The 23,637-nt window shown below is 38.8% G+C and overlaps 2 protein-coding genes across 7 annotated transcripts; both read right to left on the bottom strand.

Annotated features, from left to right (window-relative positions):
* Positions 1–824: 824 nt before the first annotated feature.
* Positions 825–4,557, bottom strand: LOC137962542 (chaperone protein dnaJ 20, chloroplastic-like). The gene is made up of 2 exons (XM_068809464.1): positions 3,812–4,557; positions 825–1,140 (listed from the first exon to the last, which is right to left on the bottom strand). The coding sequence occupies exons 1-2, from the start codon at positions 4,499–4,501 to the stop codon at positions 994–996; spliced, it is 837 nt and encodes a 278-aa protein (XP_068665565.1). The 5' UTR covers positions 4,502–4,557; the 3' UTR covers positions 825–993.
* A 4,688-nt stretch (positions 4,558–9,245) lies between these two features.
* Positions 9,246–23,453, bottom strand: LOC137952121 (uncharacterized). Of its 6 annotated transcripts, XR_011112189.1 has the most exons (7): positions 21,792–23,453; positions 20,556–21,066; positions 11,641–13,684; positions 11,349–11,460; positions 11,095–11,171; positions 9,896–9,968; positions 9,246–9,316 (listed from the first exon to the last, which is right to left on the bottom strand). XR_011112189.1 is itself a non-coding variant. In XM_068799205.1 (3 exons), the coding sequence occupies exons 1-3, from the start codon at positions 22,753–22,755 to the stop codon at positions 11,893–11,895; spliced, it is 3,267 nt and encodes a 1,088-aa protein (XP_068655306.1). In that variant the 5' UTR covers positions 22,756–23,453; the 3' UTR covers positions 11,548–11,892. The 6 variants fall into 6 exon arrangements, 1 of the variants encoding a protein (XP_068655306.1); XR_011112188.1 differs by lacking the exon at positions 9,246–9,316 and having other exon boundaries at positions 9,462–9,968; XR_011112191.1 differs by lacking the exons at positions 9,246–9,316; positions 9,896–9,968 and having other exon boundaries at positions 10,766–11,171; positions 11,641–11,781; positions 12,239–13,684.
* Between the last annotated feature and the right edge of the window lie 184 nt (positions 23,454–23,637).

Raw genomic sequence — 23,637 nt, 5'->3', positions numbered from 1 at the left:
CGGTCACATAACAAGGAATTGATCCATTTTGTAGGCAAACTAGAAGTCTTGAAGTACCATAGCCTAAAGTGTTAGGTTATGTTATAGGTGCTTCACAATCCTTTCTTTTGGATTGCTAGTCAATAAATTTTATCACCTTGAAGTTTCTCTAAGTTTAAGTTACCTTATGACACCTACAACAAATCACCTCTAAAGCTAATTATACCCAGATTATAATATATCACTCCCACTTAGATTTATAGCCGCTCACTAAGCTCTCAACCTAGACGTGCTTCTCAACATTCTCTCTCAAGAATACAATAACCAACAAAGTAACAACTTTTACAGTAGCTTCTTCACAACACCACCTAGCCACTCTCAATCAACTTGAGATGAAGGCAGTCTTGCCTAGCCTTGGCTTGACCTAAAATTGCAAGGGTTACTTCTTACACTTTAACCTAAATAAATTGCATCTCCATGATATGATAAGCACAACAATCCTAAGTACCTATGCAATATAATGGCTGCTTAAAAGGTCCATGATAACCAGTTTTTAAAACCAAAAGTCAATGGAAAACATAGATTGATTTGTCAAATTGGAAAAATTAAAGTAACTCGGCTTAAAGTTGATTTCACAATACAAACACACTAATCAGATTTGCTAGACCAAGATCAATTAAAATACTTCAAAGTATCAGAAGAATAATGCTTGGATTTTGAAAATAACCCCTTCAAATTTGCTTAGCTTGGGAAGAGAAGACCTTGAATAAGTTCTTTGTCAAATTAATAAGTTTAGGACAAAAAAAAAAAAAAAAACTGCCACACTCCAAAGGGAATCGTTTAAATACTGTTTCAATATAATTTTTTTTTCATTTTTCTGGTTAATATAGACTTTTTATGGGCTTATGTACAACATATGGAATTGTAGAGAGACTCGCGATATAGGACAAGCACTTCATCAGTTAAAAGGAAGAAAAGCTGATATGAACAGTTCAAGATTCCAGTATATGTAATTTACTCTTCGGAGGATTGTCTTCTCATCCTTCGCATTCTAGCTCCCCATGACAAGTTCTCTTCTGAAGCTTTGCGCATGCTTCTCCCCTTCAACCCTGCAACTTGATCTTGCCAGCGGTTCCTCCATGCGGTTTTCTCCTCCAGTTCCTACCCAGACGATAATCCAGTTCAGATGGAAGAAATTAAGGACAAAGAAACCAGGAGAATGAAAATTATTGAGTACAGTTAAGGAAATCTACAAGTTCTGTGGAACTTCAAACAATCCAAAGAACAAAAACCTTAAAGCACATCCAAATATATGATTAAATACAAGTTTTTTTTTGTTTTTTGGTTCTCATTGAACTTTCAAATCTGTTTTCTTTTGTCCATGTGGTTCTTGGGTTTTTTGTTCATCAATCAGTAGCACACAAAAAATAAAAGTAAACAAATGCAGCAAATAACAGAGTTAAGAAGTTCGTGGCCTGATTAATGAAATGAAAAACCCAAGACCATGCAGATTTGGTGAATAAGAGTCTCCACAATTAACTGTTCTCCAATAGAGAAGAAACAATGAAGTGGTTATGCAAATGGACAATGATATTGTTTCAAGTTGAAAACTTGTTTTATTTTTCAAACTTACAAAAAAAAAAAAAAACTGGGTGTTCTGCATACAGGGACTTTGGCCTAATCAATTAATAGCTGAGAAACACAACTTCGTTTTCTCAAACACTGCCTGCAAGTAATCTAAACTCAGAGGATGCAGTAGGAGCAAAACTAATTAATTACCTTGTGTGAAGTTAGGTTTGAGGCCTATCCCAAAATGACTAGCCAACTTAGAAAACCTCTTTTCCAACTAATAAACTCCAGATCTTTGTACTTACTAATCCATGTAGGATTATTTCTTAACACTCCCCCTCACGTGTAGGCACTCTTTTTTGTTACTCTACAAGTGGATAATTAAGGAGTATGCCCTTTTTTTTGTGGCTCTACAAGTGGATAATTTAGGTGTATGCCCTCTTTTTGTGGCTCTACAACTGGATAATTTAGGTATATGCCCTCTTTTTGTGGCTCTACAAGTGGATAATTTAGGTATATGTCCTTTTTTTTGTGACTCTATAATGGATAATTTAGGTTAGGCCTCTTTTGTGGCTCTACAAGTGGATAATTTAGGTGTATGTTCTCTTTTTGTGGCTTTACAAGTGGATAACTTCGGTGCATGCCCTCTTTTTGTGGCTCTACAAGTGGATAATTTAGGTATATGCCCTCTTTTTGTGGCTCTACAAGTGGATAATTTAGGTATATGTCCTCTTTTTTGTGGCTCTATAATGGATAATTTAGGTATATGTCCTTTTTTTTGTGGCTCTATAAGTAGATAATTTAGGTGTAGGCCCTTTTTTGTGGCTCTACAAGTGGATAATTTAGGTGTAGGCCCTCCTTTTGTGGCTCTACAAGTGGATAATTTAGGTATAGGCCTCTCTTTTGTGGCTCTACAAGTGGATAATTTATGTGTAGGCCATCTTTTGTGGCTCTATAAGTGGATAATTTTAGGTTTAGGCTCTATTTTTGTAGATCTACAAGTGATAATTTAAGTGTATGCCCACATATAAGTACCTGCTCTGATACTATGTGAAGTTGGGTCCAAGGCCCATCCCAAAATAACTAGCCAACTTAGGAAACCTCTTTCCCAACTAAAAATCTCAAAATGTTTGTACTCATTAATCCATGTGGGATTATTCTTTAACACTTTGAATCAACATTCTGAAACTAATAGCCCTGAATAAATTAATTAATTAGTTAGATGCTTCAAAACATTTGTTCCAGAAGAAAAACACTACGCTAGAATCTAATTCCAGAGGAATGATATTAACAAGAGAAAATTTACAAAGGAAGAGGGAGTAGATCCTTAACAACAAGAGATTGAAGCATGGAAGTAAGAAAGCTTTCAAATCATGAAAGTAAGAAAAAGAAAAATATGATATATAAAATTTTTATGGTGAGCCCCGGGCTGGAGGTCATGAATCCAAAAAGACGACAAAAAAAACATGTAATTATCCAGAAGAAGGACGAATAGAATCTCCTAACTTGTGGAAATGAGCACCATTTTAGATTGGAAAAGACAATGAAACCCACAAGGTGAGTGAAAAGTGTACCTAAAATAAATTTACAGCATTTTAAAGGCTTTTAGAAAAATATACACAGAGAGGAAGAAAACAGACACAAGAACAACAAACCCTCTATACAAAACAGAAAGGCAAGAAACCCTCCAGAAAACCGAAACAATTCTCAGAAATTGTGAGGGAGGAAAGCTGCAGTAGCAAGAGAAACCAGGAATTTGCTCAGACAAAAAGGCACTTGAACTAATTGAAATTAGTGAAACTAAAGGCAGAGAGCAGAGGACGACAATAAAAGGAAACTCTGTTCCAAAACCAGGTAGCCCAGGGAAGTTTACCAACAATAAAATCTCAGATCTAAGCCAGTCTAAACATGGTAAAATACATATTCAGTAAATTATAGCTCATGATTGATCGAGAAGGTGGCAGAAACCTATTACCTGAAAATCTGGAATGAATTTAATAAAACCAGAAAAAGGAAACTAAACTGGAATCATACGGCAATAAAAAAACGGATACATGGTAGGGCAACACAAGACTTCCAAGGCAAAATACATAGTAGCTTCAATGAATAATCGAGAAATAAATAACTCTAGGAAGAGAACGAATAATTGCATAAAATCCCCAGGAAAGAAAGGACATTAAGGAATCGAGGCTGGAAAAATTCAAAACATTTTTCTTATATATTCCCCCCCCCTCAAAAGAAATCTCAAAGAATCACCATATACCTGATCGAACCGCTTCCTTGCGGAGAATGCGTAGTGCAATCCCCTAGCCAAATCTCTATCGTAAATCTCTCTTTTCCTGGCATCAGAGAGCGTCTCGTACGCCTGCTGCACTCGAATGAAGCGCTTCGTGTACTCATCCGTTCGATTAGGCGGGGAGACGTCAGGATGATACTTGAGGGCCATCTGCTTGTACGCGTGCTTTATATCCGAAAAGCTCACAGTTTCTGAAATCCCGAGGAGCTCGTAGAAGCTGGCGTCCGAGCTCAGAGCGGTGAATTCGTCTCTACGGACGGAGAAAGTCTTGAATTTGACCGATTTGGGAAGAGGGTAACTGAAGAACGCGGACACATTAGGCATCGAAATTTTGTGAAAAGCACGGGATTTCGGCGGAGGGAAGGAGACGGAGAAAGACCCATTGGCGGTGGAGCATAGTGGTGAAAGACTGGATCTCGGAGACAGATGAGCACAATCATGGAGGAAAACTGAGAAGCCCCAAGGCGGGACGGAAGCATGTTTAGAGCCTCCGTATGGCAGAAGAAAAGGTGAAGAAGCTTTAAGGATCGGATTCCGCGAATAGGTATGGAAAGAAACGAAGACGGAGCGCGCCGAATTGGAGGGAAGATTGGGTTCTTGGTAGAAGAAATTGGGAGGGTTGCTGCTAATGCCGTCTGAGAGGAGTCGGCAGCTCATCTTTGCTTCGCTCCCTGTTTTCTGAGAAGTGAGAACTGGGTACAGAAAGGGAGAAAGTCTTGGGAACCGAGAAAGATATTTTTTGGGACAGTAAATGTCATATTTAGCCGTCTTTATCAATTCACACGAATCACAATGGCACGAACAGTAATTATACATTATTTGAATTAGTAGATATGATTCTAATGAGTTACTTAAAAGACAAACTAGTCTTCATCCCATACTCCTTTATTGAATACCGTCGGCGTCGGCGTCGGCGTCGGCGTCGTCGCCGTCGAGGACGCAAGAGGCGGACCACACCAAGTGTAGTTAAAGTAGACATGTGGTAATTCAATGGGGCGAATGCGCCGTCGCCGTCGTCGAGGAAGCAAGAGGCGGAGCACACCAAGTGCAGTTAAAGTAAACATGTGGGATTTCAATGGGGCCGCCCTGAGAACAGTTCTGCGGCGGCGATCAACAGGCTACCCCTTCAAAGAAAGTCCTTAAAAAATAAAAAAATAAAATTACGTTCGGAATGAGAACACGGTTTCTTGAATTCTTTAGAACTGTTATTATAAGTTTGGCTTCAAACTGATGCATCTTCTGGGATTTTATTATGACAAGGATGGAATTTAGGTGAGATTAAGAAACTGCGCGGAAACAGGTGGATTTATGAGAATCCATTAAGATGTCTGATAAAGACATCTTTTTTTTTGCATCCTAAATATCTCTTGACTTTTAAGGCTGCCATGACCACTCTGAAGTGCACTTTTGATTTGAAATCAAATTTGGAGGCTGGATTTGAGTTCTCTAAAAACTGAACTAATAAAGAATTAAGTATTGTTGGGCTCTTATTTTGGTAATGATAGAGAAATTGAGATGGTTCCGGCCAGAGAGGGAAAGCCTGAAAGGGATTTGGGAATTCCCAATAGTGAATTGAATCGAAGGAAGATAAGTTTAGGTGGGGAGGATAAGCTTTTTGGATGTCCAACCATTTTTTAATTTTTTTTCCTGTAGCTTTCTTAAATAAATTGCTTGGAGAAAAGCAAGTCACCTTCGATCATAAAGAAGATATCGTTTAGTAAACCCAGGAAAAGCTGTCACCAATTCGAAAGTCTTGGCCAACGAAGTTACAGTCAACCATGAAGAAAATGAATGAGAATGGAATAAAACTTTTAACCCGTCTTTGCTTGAATGATTCATTTTCTGAAGAGAATCCTCGTAGCCAGCGGTTCAAGCCCATTTTCTGGTACGTTCAAACTTAAAAACTGTAAAAATTACGACTCCGCTGGAGCTTTTTCTGCTCTCTCCATCTCCTGTTTTTTTTTTTCTGTAAAAACCCAGTTTTCTTCTCTCCGTTTCTGTTTCTGTTTCTGCTATCTCAATCTCCTTTTTTTTTTTCTGTAAAAATCCAGTTTTCTTCTCTCCGTTTCTGTCATGCTCATATTATTTTATTTGATTATGAGGGTAACCTGCGTTTGTTAGCTCGTCTATACAACGCTGAATGACAAAATACGAAGAAAAATAGACCCATTTGGTTTAAAGTTCTTGGCCTTTCCTCCTTCCTTCGATACAGCAGCAGCAGAAAGCAAGAGAGAGATGGGATACAGTTGAGGGTGACGAAGATAAGTATGGACTGGATATAGTTTGATAAAGTTGCTACAAGTTGCAGATGCGATCTATCACTCAATGAAAGAAGAGAGAAAACAGAAGAGAGCCACCCAAAATCCAAATGAATGATGAAAAGGACAGAACATAAACAAAAAAGGAAATCGTCGAAAGAGACGAGAAACGAGCAAAATAATTCAGCTCTGAAAGCCTCCCATTAAATTAATAGTTTACTGTTGATACGCATCGATTAAAATAAAGATAAAACAATCCATGATGCAGTCTTCTCGGCATCTTAAGAAGGAAGCCAGTAGGCAATTAAATTAACCTCCCTGAAGTATTTTTAGAGCACGCCACTAGGGGTGGCTTCAAACCCAGTGGGTTCGCGATGGCTCGAGCTGAGCTTGATCAGATTGAGGTTCGGCTCGAAAGCTCACGAGCCAGCTCGTTAATTTAACGAATCGGTGCGGGATTCGGGGGAGTCGGAACAGGGATCGGAGCGAAGGGGGAAAAATTCTTCCTCCCCTTGTCACCGCCGAGCTCCTTATGCCGCTATTGTGGCCGCCTTCTGCCATTCCGTCGCCCCGATTCTGCCTTTCCGTCGCCACCAATTCTGTGGCCGTCGCTTGATTTCTTCCCCCTCGTCTGTCGTCGCCGCCTCCATCGCAACCATTATCCCCGACGAAAGTTCCTCGCCAGCACCACTGGTTCCCTTAGCGTCGTTCCTTGTCTCGACGGAAAACTAAAACCAATACCTAAGTTAAGGAGAGACCCCCCCCCCCCCCCCCCCCCCCCGCTCTCGTGAAGATGATTTCGCATGTGCGCGATCATAAAGTGAATTTTTTTTTTAAAGAAATTAAAAAATTAAAATTATAGTAGAAATAAGTTTCTATGGACTATTAGTGTCTTATGTTTTTTGTAAACATTTTTCTAATTGATAATTCTTATTAAAAACATCATATAATTTTCTAAGTAAGATTTTCTTGCCAAGATGGACTAGAAAACCGTATAGAAATTTTTTGAATAAGTATATAATAGTTAATGCTGTAATATTTTTAGCATGAAGCAATTTTCATAGTAATTTTGTGTTTGACATTTTATTTGATTAAAAATTTATCGATAAGTACAGTAATATATTAGATTAATTATTAATTTTTATTTATTTCCCTAGAAGAGGTAATAAGAGGTCCATTTAACTTTCCTAAGAAAATTTTAAAATATTTCTAGTAATTTTTTAATAAATCACTAATAGTAATAGGATGCTATTTATATAGGTTTTTTTGGAAATATGTATCATAGGAAAAATATTTCTAGTTTTTCCTAGAATATAAATTTTCAACTAGGGACACTAAGGAGGCCATAGTAAATTTATGGCTAGATTCAAAAATTCCAAAATAAGCTAGACAACATTTGGAGTAAAAAAATTAATATTGGTACGTTCTAATCCATTATTGAAATTCAATCATCAACCTCCCCTATCATTCTTTTTTTTTTAAATGTATGCATAATTTTATATATAATTTATTTGACATATATTTTACATAGAGTATTAAATGTAGGCACAAGTTTGATTACAATTTTAGGTTCGAGGCTAAGGTTGGTCGAACTCAAATTCAAAATATTTAAATCACGCTCGGCTTGAACAAAGTTTTGACTCAGCTGGATTCGATGCCACCCTTATGCCCAGTTTTAAGTAGAGGTTATTCCCAATTTTATGTAAAATATATGTATAATTTTATATATAATTTATTTGACAAGTATTTTTTAAAAAATTTTAAATGTATATTGGAGCACGAACTTGAGACTTGTATTTTTTGAAAATAATTAAATGAATGTTGAAGCTTGAGGTCGGCTCGAACTCGGCTAAAATTATTAGGCTCGAACTCGATAACAATTTTAAGCTCGAGTCTAGGCTCGACTCAAGCTCAAGCTCGTCTCGAATATAGGCAGGTTCGGGCTCGGCTCGGCTCGGCTGAATGCCACCCCTAGTTGTGTGCTTGCGCTTCCTTTGTGTTTATCTATTTGCCTTTGATTACACCAAACTTTATTTTGTTTCTCAATTCTCTACCCTCTTCAGACACCAACTAAGACAACACAAGTACAAAAGGTAGTCCGATGAGACTGGCTTCATTCGAATGACATCAAAGAGAAAAGATCTAAGAGTACCCCCTTAACTAAGACAACACAAGTACAAAAGGTAGTCCGATGAGACTGGCTTCATTCGAATGACATCAAAGAGAAAAGATCTAAGAGTACCCCCTTTGACCATTCAATCAATGGCATTGAAGAAATGAAAGAGGAAAGGAAAGAAGAGAGTTTAATAGAAAAGGCTAGGCACATGAAGCAAGAAAGGAGATGGAGAAAGTAAAGAATTAGAGCACGAATTTTAGTGTCCACCCCCATAGTTTGATGCTTATAGAAGGAGATAGAGAAAGTAAAGAATTAGAGCACGAATTTTAGTGTCCTCCCCCATAGTTTGATGCTTATAGTTTTAGGGTTGAAACTCTAGTAAATGAGTAAAAAGAAAATGAACATAAAATCTATCATCATTATAACTCTTCCAACTCATTAATTAATTACAATAGATGTCACTAATACTATTTCAACACCTATGAAAAGCTAAGGCATACATAAACCTCCACTCAGGTATTCACAATGTAGATATAGGAGGGAGCCACTAGGGGTGGTACTAATCCAAATCACTCAAACTCAACTTAAATTCAATTTTTACTTGAACTTAACTCGAATTCAAACTCGGAATAAAGCTCGTTAAGCATAAAAAACCAAACACAAGATTCTCCATGCTTGTTAACTCATAAGTCGACTTATTACCATAAGATACCTTTTACCTTAATTGTTCTAATCAATTCCCTCTTTAGCTGGCTCATGATTACTTTTTCTTACCTAAAACCTCAAAGAGGATCAATCGTTCAACCCTTTTAAGTCTTTCAACATCCTATGTTGTAACTTGCCAGATAAACACTATTGATGGAGAAATTTGTTCTTTCTATTATATCTATTAAGCTAACCATTACACATTAATATGCTCTATTGCAAATTCTTAAACTCCTCTGCCACCGCAAGCAATTCAAAAGTACTAAGCTCATCACCAACTCTTAAGTAGGAAGTATTCAACTCGTACGATAATTTTTTTAAAGTTTAGCGTGTATGACAGCCAGAGAGAGATACAAATACACTATTGTCGAGGTAATTTCAATGAATCCACCCCTGAAAAGCGTAAGAAAGCTGATTTAGAGGCAAAAATCCTTGTCCTTGACTGACTTTATTATGTCATAATTCCACAAACAAAGCAATGATTTGGCCCTTACGTTGCATGATCTTTGCACAGATCAATTAATTTATGTTGCAGATGGTTCCAGATATGTTCAAGAAAGGATCTCGCATCAAAATATACATAAAGAAAAAAGAACTATAATCACAACAAAAAAATTGGCAATGTATAACCATCTTTCTACAGAAGCTTTGGTTAAGACGTGACAGACATCAAATGGAACAGGGCTAGCAAGGGTGAAAAGGAATGCAATATTGCAGCCAAGATGCCGACGGAAGATGTTTGTAAATTCTTTTTACTGTTTTAAGTGATAACCCCCTAACTTATTGAGGACTCTCTATGTAACAAATAAACAACCTTTTGACTAATGAAAGCAAGACCAGCTCATATTTGCCGTCACAGGCTTAAACATAAAATGGATTCTCCCTAACGTCTTTGATACTAAGACAAACCCAAAATTTCGATCTTTCGGTAACAAAGAAGACATTGGACCAGAGCTCCAGAGCTTTTCATACCTGGTTCAAGGACCAAACTCTGAGCTTCTGCTTTTGACTTGTCCCATCTATAGTTTACCATAACGAAAAGCAACTGAAACAAGTGGCAAAGAAAGACAAAAAAAAAAAAAACAACCCAACAATTTCAGGTGGTATATTTATTATAACTGTACAAAAGTTTCCCACAATCATATGTTGAAGATAGCAGAAGAATCAACAGACACCAAATAAAGAACAGAAGGTATTAACAAATCCATTTCATCCCCATTCATTTTTTTTTTCCCTCATTTGGAATGGATGTAATTTTTTAGAGCAAATACACAATACAGAAGATATTGGTCTCTCTGAGATATATATCCAAATGCATAATAGTACTAAAAACCTATTATAAGTTAATATTATTAATTTATTATGAATAGTATTTGACAAGCATCATTTAAGAAAGCAATAATAATTCAGGTAGACGCACAGATATTCGAAAAACGAACCAGAAATGAACACAAAAGATGTTGCACTGACAAAAAAGAAGATAAGAGGAATCATTTGAGACCACTTAAGACTTGTTTAACAACAGCTAACATCAAATTATTAAACAGTTTCGTCAATGTAGAACTTAACAAAATCACACCCAAGTAAAGGAACTACCAACATAAGAGAAATATCATTATTAATGATGTTGCTCCACATTCATTTTTATTGATGTCAGAGTGAATTCAGTTTACAGCACATAAAGCAGAGGTGGAGCCACCTTTTTTTATTTTTTTGATTGGGCTAACCATCACTTACTCAAATAATAATTATTATAAAAAAAATTGACAACATTTTTTTTATAATTATCCAGAAAAGGACAATAGTCAAATATGAGATAAAGACTAAGAAGCAATCTTTCTGTAAAAGGATTTATAGTTGCTCTGGAAAGCTTTATTAATCGACTAAGTTTTGCAACAAGTAAAAGTAATCCTGTCCATGCATAAGCAAAACTGTTGAACACTATTCAAAAAGAAAAAAGAGGGTCCCCACATATTAACATTTAACAATCTATAGGGAATTGGTAAGCCCAAGACTACTGAAGCCTGAGTCTATCAGTGGTCTAGTAGTATACTTAGCCAAGAAATATTGAAAAGGCTAAACAAATGAAAAAAAGAACAAGACAGACACATAGACATTCCTCAGAAAACCTCCCATTTACTTTGACTTTGAGACTAAGCGGATCTGCATACCTCGACAAAAAATAAAAGATGATGGACTATGCCAAGCTGTTCAGAATAAGCTCCAGACAGGGGATCCATGTAAAAACCTGCACATGTTCGAAATGAAAGCGACCATAACAACATCAAGGGCAATTTATGAGCCTACACGCTTGGCATATCATAAAAACCCGCAATTCTATTTAGCCAACCAACATAAGAAAAATTGAAATTAGAGAATCTAAAGTGTGAAGGCATAACCACCATATATCCTGATCAAAACTAACCTATAGTGCAGGTTAGCCATCTCAAACATCACCGTTGAAGGTTATGAATGCAAAGAAGATCAACTTATATAAAATGAAGACAATAAACTCCTGTCCCTCATATAACAGCATCCTGTGGCCCATAAAAAAAAAAAAAGGAAAAAGGAGAAAAAAAAAAAAAGGAGACAGAGGAAAATAGTTATCTTAGCAATGTCACAAAGACACAGGAAAAACGATAATCTTAAAGGGTCACAAAAGATATAACAAGCAAGTCCACTCATTTATTGCCATATGGAGACAGAAATTTAAAAACCTCTGCAAAGTTGGCACTTTGAGTTTATGCTATGCAGAGAAATGATGAGCACCTCAGCGACAATCTCACTTTCATTTGGAGGCAAAACTCATGTCACAATATACTTGGCCAGCCATAAATGTAGTGTTCCCACTTCATAGCCTGCAAAAGCGACCAATCACAAACACAATTATGATATATAAAAGCTAGAGTAATCTTAGGTCCTTATTTTAAAAGCTTTTGAGTAGCCAAATTCCACTATTTGGCTTCTTCCTATTCTGAGGAGCTCTTCATATGTGCCGTGGGAGAAGATTCAGTAATTCCAACTTCCTTTCGTTTCCTTGAATCCCTGGATGCAAGACCTAGTGCTTTGATCTCCTTCCTGTTCTCAGACCTCCTGTGCCTAGACTTCACCTTCTCAGGATTCCCTGAGTCTTTCCTATCATCACAAAGATACATATCATCTGGAGATCTGGATCGCCTTCTGCGATGAGATGAGCTACCGTGTTTATCTCGTTTGCCATCAGAACGGTACTTATCCTCAAGAGATTTAGATCTAGATCGTTTGCTGCGTTTAGAGGAAGACTGTTGTCTACCTTTTCCAGCCAGAGCACCATACCTGCCCTCAGGAGACTTAGATCTTGACTTCTCACTGTGCCGAGAGGTCTCGATGCTGTCTTTTATGTCAATATAATGATAATTGCCCTCCCTGGATTTAGATCTTGAACGCCTTCTGCGATGAGAGCCACTCCGCCGATTGTCTTTCTTATAATCAGAATAACGTTCAGTCTCAGGAGACGTAGACCGGTTGTGTCTCTTCTTCAGAGAAGAGACCGTGTGAGAATCTTCTCGTGTATCACCAGTATGACAATTAGCCTTTGGAGAAGTGGAACTAGACAGCCTCCTACTTCTAGCAGCTGCCCCATGTGTTTTCTTTCTATCATTAACCTGAAGCATAGCCTCAGGAGACCTGGATCTTGACTGCCTACTATTTTTAGAAGATTGTGTATTAGCCTGATCTCTTGTTTCATGAGATGGATTCTTTGCTTCTAAAGAACCTGATGTGGAGTGCCTCTTGTTTTCAGCAACGGTATCCCAAGCATCTTTTGTCTCATCCATGTGATGCTTAACCTCCAGGATGATGGACCTGGAATCCCGGCTGCTTTTTGAAGGTGAATCACAGATACGATCTTTGCCATCACCTGAAAGATATGAAGCCTCAAGAGATTCAGATTTGGAGTGCCTTCCGCGCTCTAGAGTAGGCACACTGGCATAATCTCTTTCAACATCAGATTGATGCTTAGTTTCAGGAGATTTTGATCTGGAGTGCCTTCTACTCTTTGTAGCAGACCCATGGATAACATCTCCTGAATCATCAGAATATTTTGTCTCTGGTGATTTAGATTCAGTGAGATTACCATGTTTGGAGGGAAGCTCCGGGATATTAATCTCCACATCATCAGTCAGCAGCCTGTGCTCTATGGATTTGGAATCCCTTCTCCGGTTAGGAGTCTCATGAGCATTTTTGGTATCATAAGAATTACCCCTATCTTCTGCTGACTTTGATCTAACCCTTCTATTTTGTTGAGAGAGGGCCCCATGACTATTTTTCCTATCATTGGAATGATCTTTACCTTCTGCAGATTTAGATCTGGACAGTCTATTTCGCCTAGGAGATGATCGAATTCCTCTATGATAACTAGGGGACCTCGAACTAGCCCGAGATGATTTTCTCATTCGAGGACTTGGGCTCCTACTTTTCTTTCTCCTCGAGTGGTGCTCACGTGATTTTCCCCTCTCCCTTTCCCTTTCCCTTTCCCTTTGCCTCTCCCTCTCCCTCTCCCTCTCCCTCTCCTTTTCCCTCTCCCATCTCCCCCCCCTGCCATAGCCATCTCTTGAATCTCTGTAAGATATTCGCTGATCACTGAAGTGATGGCGAGATCTTGGTGGTGATCGACGATCTCGGGAATACCGTGTAGGTGAGAAAGAGCGGGACCTCAATCTAGTCTGATACTTCACAGGTGATCTCGACCTAGAGTTCAAACGCTTTTCAGGAGATGGTGACCTGTTGATGAGTAAAAGTAGCTCAGTTACCACAATAACAATGTGATTAGAAAAACATTTGAGTGGCAGTTGATCATTTATGAGAAAAGAAACGTGATTAACACTCAAAGACTACAAATGAAGAAACAACAACACTGCCGTAGCTACTGACTACTTATATTGGTCTGTGATTGGTGGAGAATCAGAACATAAAGCAATAAAAGTATGTCCATTATACAAACATGAAATGTTCTCAACTACGTATCATCAAATACATTTAAGCTAGCATCCAAACAAAGGAACAACTCCAAAAATTTCACGAATAATTGTTCACCATAGGGAATCACAATACCACAATAATATCCATCAAGGAGGTCCCAGACATGCATATGGGCATGTTGGCACACTAAGATTTGTCAAGAGGAGTTAAACATCTAAACAGGGATGGAAAACAGGTTCCATCAGTGCCCACCAAAATTTTCTTTTACTGAAAAGACTGTTTAAGTACTATACTCGTCACCTTTTATTTGAGAACTGTTTGAATGAGTTAATATTAAGAGAAGGTACAGAAGCTCCAGAAGGAGAAATGTTTCACAACCATAAAGGGGAAAAAGGCAAAACAAGGTGCATAACCAGTGAAAGGAACACAAAATAACTAAACAACTGATTAAAGTTTCCCATGTAAGGTGCCGTCAATAGCTTCTCTCCTAGCCGACAGTTAGGTGGCTGGTACCGCAGGCATATGAGTCTACAAGAGGTTTAGGTGTTCCCACAAATCCGAGACCTAGCCAAAAGTACAGAGGTGCCAATGAGGGGACTTCCGCAGGCATATGAGTCTACAAGAGGTTTAGGTGTTCCCACAAATCCGAGACCTTATCAAAAGTACAGAGGTGCCAATGAGGGGACTTCAATCACCAGATAGCCCTCATCTATTAAAGGCTCCTAGAAATTGTCATCATGGACTTTGAGCCAATAAGGAGAGATTCAACTCAAAAACCATGGAATCACAATAACCAAAGGGGGCAGAGTAAACCAGAGGAAGATTTCCAAAATGGTTCAGGATGATGCATTGTCTACAGTAGAAACATGCCATGGAAGAGGAGATGAGAGTATTGAGGTCCCGACAAACGTGGGTAGTACTGGTCTTCCTATTACTAAATATAATCCAGATGGTTTATAGAAAAGTATATGGCAAGATTGGTAACAAAAGAATACACTTTAAGTGTATAGAGTCGATTATTTTGAGATTTTTTTCCCAGTAGTGAGGCTAAGTTCAGTCCACATACTCATATCTATTGAAGTAATAAAAGGTGGTCGTTATACTAACTGAATCTTAAAAATGCATTTCTATATAGAAATATCAATGAGGAGATTTATCTGGAGCAACCTGTATGGTATATGCTCAAAAGGAGGCTGAAAAGGTGAGTGAGTTGAATAAGGTTATTTCTGGCCTTAAACAAAGTCTAAGGGCTTAGTTAGAAAAATTCAACAAGGAAGTCTTATCCTTTGGCTTTGTGGATAATGAAGTAGATCATCGGTTTTGTCCTTCGTTGAATATTTACTATGGTTATTTTGATTGTTTTTGTATATGATATAGTAATCTCTAGAAGTGATAGAAAAGGAATAGAGGAAGTTATAAATTATTTGAAGAGTCATTTTCAAATGAAAGATTTGAGAATCTTACGATATTTTCTAGGTATTAAGGTAGCAAGAAGTCAGGTGTGATTTTGTTACCAAAAAAATGTCACAAACAAATTGCAAGAAACTGGACTTCTCAGAGACTAGCCAAGGAACTAACACTTGCCTTCATGATGATCAAAGCATAGTTCTAAATGATTGGACTTGGTAAAGAAAACTGGTTGGAAAATAATATGTCAAACAGTTAGGAAACTTGACATTTCACATGCAATGGGGGAAGTGAGTCAGTTTAAGGCAACTGCCCATAAGTACATCTAGAAGTGGTTTACAAATTTACAAGGAGCTCTTGGAAATGGTTGTACTACAAATTACACAAACATCCAGATATAAAAGAGTTCTCCAATGCAAATCATATTGATACCAAATTCAATACAAGGTCAACCTATGGACATTACACCTTCGTTGGCGTTAATTTGATAACCTAAGAAAAGTAATAAGCAAACTGTTGTAGCAAGATCTAGTATTGAAGATGAGTATATGACTATAGCATGCACTTCTTGTAAATTGATGTAAGCCAAGTATATCATGGTTAGATTTAGTTTCGAATCAAATGATCTTATGGTGATGGGGTGACACAACGAAACAATCTTTTTTATTACCTGTAACCACATGACTAATTAACTAAACACATAAAAGTTAATTGTCATTTCATTCAATATGTTGCAAGGAGTGGCAATGTTGCAACTACTTGAATGAACTCCACCTATCTGCTTAGCCACATCCTTACCAAAGCTCTAGAAAAACTAAAAATTTCTTGTTGGTCTTAATATTCTCATTGAGATAATTTTGATGATATCAAATACTTAGTAATAATGTGCATTAAAAATATCTTGCAGCACAAAAAACCCCAAATAAAATTTCTGGCAACTTATCCATTTGACTTGGCAAAGTCCGTCCGCAAGCATCATAACATCATACAAAAATGGAATAAGCAAGTCATGCTAGAAAGCACATTGCCCATTTAGCCTAGCAGCACCATCCGATCGGACAAGAGAGATTAGCATAGCAAGCAAAACCCGTTCGACTAGATGGAATAAAACCATCTATCCAACCTGTCTAGCTAATGAAGGCAAAAAAGAAGAAATCACTGAAAATTATCCAACCAAACAACCCCCTTCTGACCAAACAGGAGAGAAGATATATGAGTACACATCTACAAATCAACTGACCGCACTAAAGAAAAGAGGAGGGACTTATGAAGGCCGTTCGACCAAACCAAGACAATCTAACTGCCCATGAAAAGAGAACCATTGGAAACATCCGTTCGATGAGGCATTCGAATGACCGAAGCCAAAGAAGTCAAACACCTTGAAGAGAAGAAAAAGGCACTCATTGAAGATCGTCCGACCGGCTCACAGCCATGCTACTATAAAAAAACAAATTTGTAGAAGATAAGGACAGAAAAAGAAGAAGAATAGAGAGAACAGAAAAGTGTGTCTATCCAGCACATAATGGGGGAGAAAATCAACCCCCTTTCCTTTCAATTACAACTTAAGTGAAAGGTAACAACCCCTCATCACTTAAACTCTCATAACTGACAAAATACTACTCAGAACATAATAAAAATTGAACCTTATGCATCAAACATAATACCTAACTTATTGCTGCTTCTAGAGGGATATTCTGAGAAGGTAAAATGACCAAAATACTCCTATATGAATTATAACTCTCTCTCACAAGCTGGAGCATATATATCGAGAAGCCCTAGCTTGTTCACTAACTATATGCGTCATTGCTCTATATTGGGCTTCTGCACTAGAACAGGTCACCACATTCTATTTCTTATCTTCCAACTAATTAAATTTCCACCAACAAATACACAATAACTTATAGTAGATTTTCATTCCAATTTGGATCTTGCATAGTTTGCATCGGAATATGCTTCTATCTTCAAATGACCATGTGGCTCATACAACAAACCTTTTTCCTGTACCCCCTTCAAGTATCACAATATTCTATAAACTCCCTATAAATAACTTTACAAGGACACTTTGTAAATTGACTAACCACGCTTACAGTAAATGATAAATAAGAGCGCATGATTGTAGCATAAATAATTACCTACCAGCCTTTGTACATGATCGTATGCTTGAGTTCATCAGTACTATCTTCATGAAGATTATGATTCACCTCCATACCTATCTCTACAGGTTTTGCTCCTAGTAACCTCTACTTCTGCAACACATCCACGACATACTTCCGTTGAGGAAACACAACTCCCGCTTTACTTTTCGCTACTTTAATCCTAAGAATATATTTAAAGTGACCATCAATCTTTGGTTTGGAAGTATTTAACAACATGCGTTTTCACCTCTTCAATCCCTTGCTTATCACTTCCAGATAATATTATATTATCCACATATACAATCAACACCACATTTCCAATAGACCTCTTAATGACAAATAAGGAATGATCACAGTGGCTTCTACAAAACTCAATGACATAAATACCTTGTTGAACTTGTCAAACTATGCCCTAAGACTCTACTTGAGACCGTAAATTGCCATTTTCAACTCACATACTTTTCCAATCTCCCTTGAGGAACATACCCAGAAGGTTGTTCCATGTATACCTCTACACCCAAATCCCCATATATGAATGTATTTTTTTTACACAGCTAAAATAATGGGCCAGCCCTTTGTCGCTACCACTAAAACAAGAATCAAAACAAAAGACAAGCTGGCTATATGGAAAAAAAAGTTTCAAACACATTAACACCATAAATCTGAGTATATCTTTTAGCCACAACATGGGCTTTATACCTTTCAATAGACCCATCAACCTTATACCGTTTATACCCGACGACAACCCACAATTGCAAAACTAGGAGGTGGATCACATGATGTTCATGTCGACGACAATGCACAGGAAGAGTTGACGGATGCAAATATAAAGAGGATTGATGAGGAGCAAGGCTTTGTCGAGCCGATGCCAGTGCTTAGTAGCAAGATCCAAGGTAATGATGGTACCAAAGTTTGCCACGATACATGAGAAGAGAAGATATTGCCAAAGTTCCACTTGTAGGCCAAGAATGGAAATCCACTAGCCGAATAGACTGGAGGGGGCCAATTGGAGCCATTCGGAAATGCTAACAATGCCAGAACAGGGACAAGGGAGAGAGCAAGAGCAGCGAATTTGTCTAGGTGCGTGTAGAGGTGAATTAGCCAGCATTGAGGTTCAAGGGAGAAAATTCGAGGTATACTAGAGTTGGAGTTGGGAGGTAAGCCATTGAATAACAGCAGGCTTTTCGACGCCGATGATTGAATAGTCAAGGTCAGATCGTCCTTCGCGAAGGAGGTTGGAAGGAAGAGGGATGGTGTCAATGGTTGGTGTTGCCTCAAGAATAGTGATGGTGGCGGTGGTTTCAGTCGTTCTGGGGTGATCGGGAGAGCCGAGAGGGGTGGAGTGGAAGTTTGTTTGGGGGATAGAGGGTGTTTCTGGGGGTGATGGAGGGCAGTCGAAAGTGGGGGGAAAGTTTGGAGTGGGTGAATGTGTGGTCCCTTCTCAGTCACGGGCAACAGGGAAGGATACAGGCTGCACAAGTTGTCTTATAGTCTTTTCTAGCCGAACCCAGCATTCGTTCACTCCAGAATGAAAATTTGAGCCATAATGAGGATGCCCCGGTGTTGGGCAAACTTGCATTCACGTTGCCCCGGGAAGGTGGCCACCGAGAAATAGAAAACGAAGCATCCGAACCAAAGTTTGCAAGGTCACGAAGCTCCATCCTCCTCAGTGGTAACTCGCAAAAGTTGTTGACAAAAATAGGAGACATCAACCAACGAGATGCGGATAAAAGAAGCCTTGGGGCTACAGGTGGTAGTGATGCGAATGACAGGTCCAGATTTGCAGTTGATATTCTCAACAGTCATCGTGTTGCTTCCGTAGGAGAAACAGAAAGGTTGCTAATGTCGTCTTCGTCGGGAAACGATGGTCTAGTCGTCGTTGGGATCATTGGTCTTGTCGGTCCGTTGGGCGTCGCCGAAGGAGTCTGCCCGTATCGATCGCCGATGGCTCGCCAGGTTGCTGCAAGTAAAGTTCCGGTGCTGGTGCTGCTTGTGTCGATCTGAATCAGGATGTCGGCGGCAGGCCGTGGGACTGCAGACGAGGAGGGTCAGGGTGTTACCTGCTAGAGCCGCGGGGGTGATAGCCAGTGGGATCACCCCCAGCTTCCTCGGGTGCATATGCAATTCGTGCGAGCGCCATTTTCCAAAAATTAGGTGAAAGCAGAGCTTCATGAAAAAGACTTAATTGATGAAAAGGTAGAAAAGAGAAGCTGCAACTATCTTTTTTACTTTACGAGAAATGCAACCATGTCATGTACCTTGGAAAACCATGATATAAAGATACGAGGGACCATAAAAAATTAAATTAAATTAAGATATGAGGGACCATTACGACACACACACACACACAAAAAAAAAAAAAAATGACAATGGGAAAGAATATTTTAAATTAATATAGTATAAAACAGTTCAATTATTTAATATAACCGAGCAACCCTCTGATTCATTCACACCACACTATCTAGGATTATTCCAAAAGAGACAAATTTCCTGCAGGAGAATGTATCAAATTATCAAAGAACTGTAACTTTCTAAAAGCTTGTTTTTTTTCTTTTCAAGTAATAATAAAATATTTTACTTAAAATTAAGAAAAGAGGTCTTTAGGAGGGCTTTCTAATGGAGAATATTTTCCAACAATAAGTTGCCTAATCACCTCAATTGGCAGGATAGCCAGCTAGTAAGTGGCCTAATTGAGTTCAGAACTAACAAAAACTTAGTACCATGTTAGTTTCAAACTGCTTGCTATAAACATTGCCCAAAACAGGATGACAGTAACACAAGACATAAAAAGAGTTCTAAAAACATACAAATATATGACAATGGAAAGCATATCTGGGAACTCAAAAATATTAAAATAGGGAAACAGCAGAAAGACAACACCAACACTACGAAATAAAGAAACGAAATATAGATTCAAATTACCAAGGAAGACAACTCTAACATCCACCAAGAACCCATATCTTCAAAAAAATATATGTTAAAAGAAGAATTATAAAACAAATTATCAGAAAATCATTTCACGGGACTCTGGAAAACAACGATAGAACACTTTTTTTTATTTTTCCATTTACTGCAAAGATAAAAACATTTGCAAGACATGTTGTATGAAAAATGACTTGCAAATTAAATACCTGGACTTCTGTTTTACTTCCATATCTTCACTTCCCAACCCATCTGCTTTCAGCTTTTTACTTATTTCTGCAGCTCTGCTTGATGCCATCTCTATCGCTGACTTCATTGTAGCTGCACGGTTTGCTGCCTGCTGCGATGCCATTGTCTGTTGCATGAGCAAAGCCTGCTGAAACTGCATTTGTTGCATAGCAACAGCCTGCTGCATAACCATAGGTAAACCAGACTGGTTTGTAGAAACAGCAGGTTTTGAAGGGAGACACTTTGCCATTTCAACATTTAGAGGACGACCCCCAACGTCCATGTTGTTCAATGCCAATGCTGCAGTTGCTTCTTCAGGTTTTGAGTACTCTATGTAAGCAAAATGCTTTGAATCAGTAATGCTGCACTCCACAACCGTACCACAGTAGCTGAATAGTTGTTTCAGCTGCTCTACAGTGAGAAGAGGGCTGAGATTACTGACTTGCAGTGTCTTCTTCAGGACATCAAATTTCTTGGCTTTATCAGGTGAGCCTAAATTAGAACAGTAAAAAAGCTGAGCAACACATTACTCTAACAAAACAACAAGTAAATCCTGGCAGTGCATCATCGCAAAAGACTGATTGTGATGTTTGTTGATAGAAAGAAAATGCAGTAAGAATACGTTTTCTGAAAATTAATAAACGTTGAGAAAAGACCCTGAACAGGGGCATGCAATCGGATTTTGCCAAAAACAAGCCCTAAACTTAATATCTCAAAAATATACATTTCAGTTTTCTATACTTTATAAGGGGCTTACTTACCTAAAAGTAAATTTATTGGCAAAACTATGTTAATGAGAATGATAACATATGATATTACATCAAACAAATCAATTATTAAAGCAAAAATAAAGGTAGAAGCAATAAGCCTGGACAGTTCTTGTTTCACAGTGTGAGAAGGGGTTTAATTTTGCACAGCACATCCCCATGTATGTACAGATAAAATATAGGTCAGGACCAAATATGGCATGAATGAAAGAATGATATTCTGAAGATAAAGAATGATAGAGCAGAATGAAGGAATTTTTTTTGCAGCCAATGCAATGCATTTGTGACAAGAAAGAGCAATGATATTCTGTACTAAGAAATTATACATCAAAGACAAAAGCACTATAGAACTAGAACATATAGAAAATAATAGGTATTTATTTTTTCAAACTAGAGACTATTGAAACGTAGCAAAATTGCTGAAAGAAAAAGCCAGGAGTGAAGTCAGACCTAGGGATTCACTTGCAGACTGTGCCTGTGCTTGCACCTGTGCTGCATGAGCTTGCAGAGCTTGTGCTGCCACAATAGCCTGAGCAGCTGCCATTGCAGCAGCAGAAGGGGCCATTGGAACTTGACTTAAGGTTCCCATTGTAGTTGTGGCTGCCAAAGCAGCCATCAACAAATTCTGAGGAGGATGATTAAACTTGCAATCAGTTTTAGCGCACCTACCATTCAAGAACTCACGACAAACTTCCCCAAGTGAAGCTCCAACCCCAGGCAAAACCACTCCTCCAGAAGCTCCAGGCAGGATCCCAGGGATCATCCCAAGTAATCCCGGAAATGCTCCTGAAATCGTTGCAGAGTAATTTGGCATATTGGGCATAGTTTGGTTAACGAGATTAGGGTATGGAGACGATGTGGAGACACCCGCTAATCCCCCAGTAGGGCCTGTACTGAAGAACACCGGAAATGGGCTCCCCATGATAGGCTTCCCGTTGCACTCCACATGCACCATATAGTTCCCACGTTTTGGGACAGCGTAGGTCACAGTATAACTTCCGTCATTCATGTCCTTCACCATGCCCTCCTGGTCAGTCCCCCCAACTCCTACCCCGGGCGAGACGTTGACTTTGAGTTGAGCACCACCAGTTGTGATTTTCCGGCCATCAGAGTCTTTAGCCACAACCACAAAGGAAGACGGGGCGCAGGCAGTCCCACCAGCAATACCGGCTCCGGCGGCACTGCATTTGGAAGGATCAACTGGTCCGACAGGCTTGTTACCGAGGTCTTCCGATTCCTCGGCCTCACTGTCGGAAGAAACGGGTTCCTTTTCCGCAACTTTGTCCACATCTTTGAAAGTCGCTTCAAAGGCGGCTTTAGCTGCAGCAGTCTTTTCAGCTTCACTCTTCAATTTCGCCTCTTCCGCCTGTTTCATCCATATTGGACGGGACACAGTTGTCACCCGATCTGCCATCACCACTGTTTTTTCGCTCCTTTGCAAATTAAAGTCTTAATAAAGAACAAAAAATCCAATTATCCAAAGACCAATTTCAGTAAAAGAATAATCTCGACCTCGCACCAAACACTAACTTTGTAGTCTACATGAAAAATCGTACAAGTCAAGATCAATTAGAAGAGCTTTCGAGAACCTAGCTATGCCCTGAAGCGGTCTCTACTAGGGTTTCCAATCTACGACCGGAAAAGGGAAATAAGCCGAAAATTTCCCCCGAAACCAAAACTATGACCCTGCAAGAAAACTAAAAGAATCGATCAAATGACGAAAAAGTAAATTCAAAGTCGAATATTCTCCACCAAATTGCTCCTTTTTCGATTCTAGGGTTCGAGGCCTGAGGTCAGAACCAACAGGGCTAGGGACGATTCGACGAGGCAAGACCCGCAAGACGGTCTTCGGGGGTAATGGGGACGATACCACAAAGAATGGAGAGGACGATTTTTTTAATTTTCCATAAAACGGGTTAGAAGTCCGATGACAGTTGCTTCGTCAATCGATGGACTTGCCTCGTAAACTTTTGACAAAGACTGAGTTTAAATCAAAGACTGGATGGGAGCCAGTTTCGGTTCGGCCTGCTGAACGTCATGATAAGATTGGTTCAAATAAAGACAGGCATTTCCCTTCCCTTCTTTTTCCCTTTTTCTCCCTTGTAAGCTTCTTCCCTTCTTCCCCGCCCCCCACCCCATCCTCAACCAACCACAGAAAGGGAAGCCACACCACCAGCCCGTTGCTTGATGCCTTTTTTACACAATAAAGGAAATTCGACTTTTCACAAAGTTCAATTAGGATAGGACCCTATTTGTTGTCATCTTGTATAATGATCCCCAAAATCCAAGTTGGTTC

Source organism: Aristolochia californica, unplaced genomic scaffold, assembly GCF_029961685.1.
Source record: "Aristolochia californica isolate CCGP_79_NKW_82.1479 unplaced genomic scaffold, dmAriCali1.0.hap1 SCAF_1, whole genome shotgun sequence".
NCBI lineage: Eukaryota > Viridiplantae > Streptophyta > Magnoliopsida > Piperales > Aristolochiaceae > Aristolochia > Aristolochia californica.
This window is presented reverse-complemented; position numbering and strand designations above follow the sequence as displayed.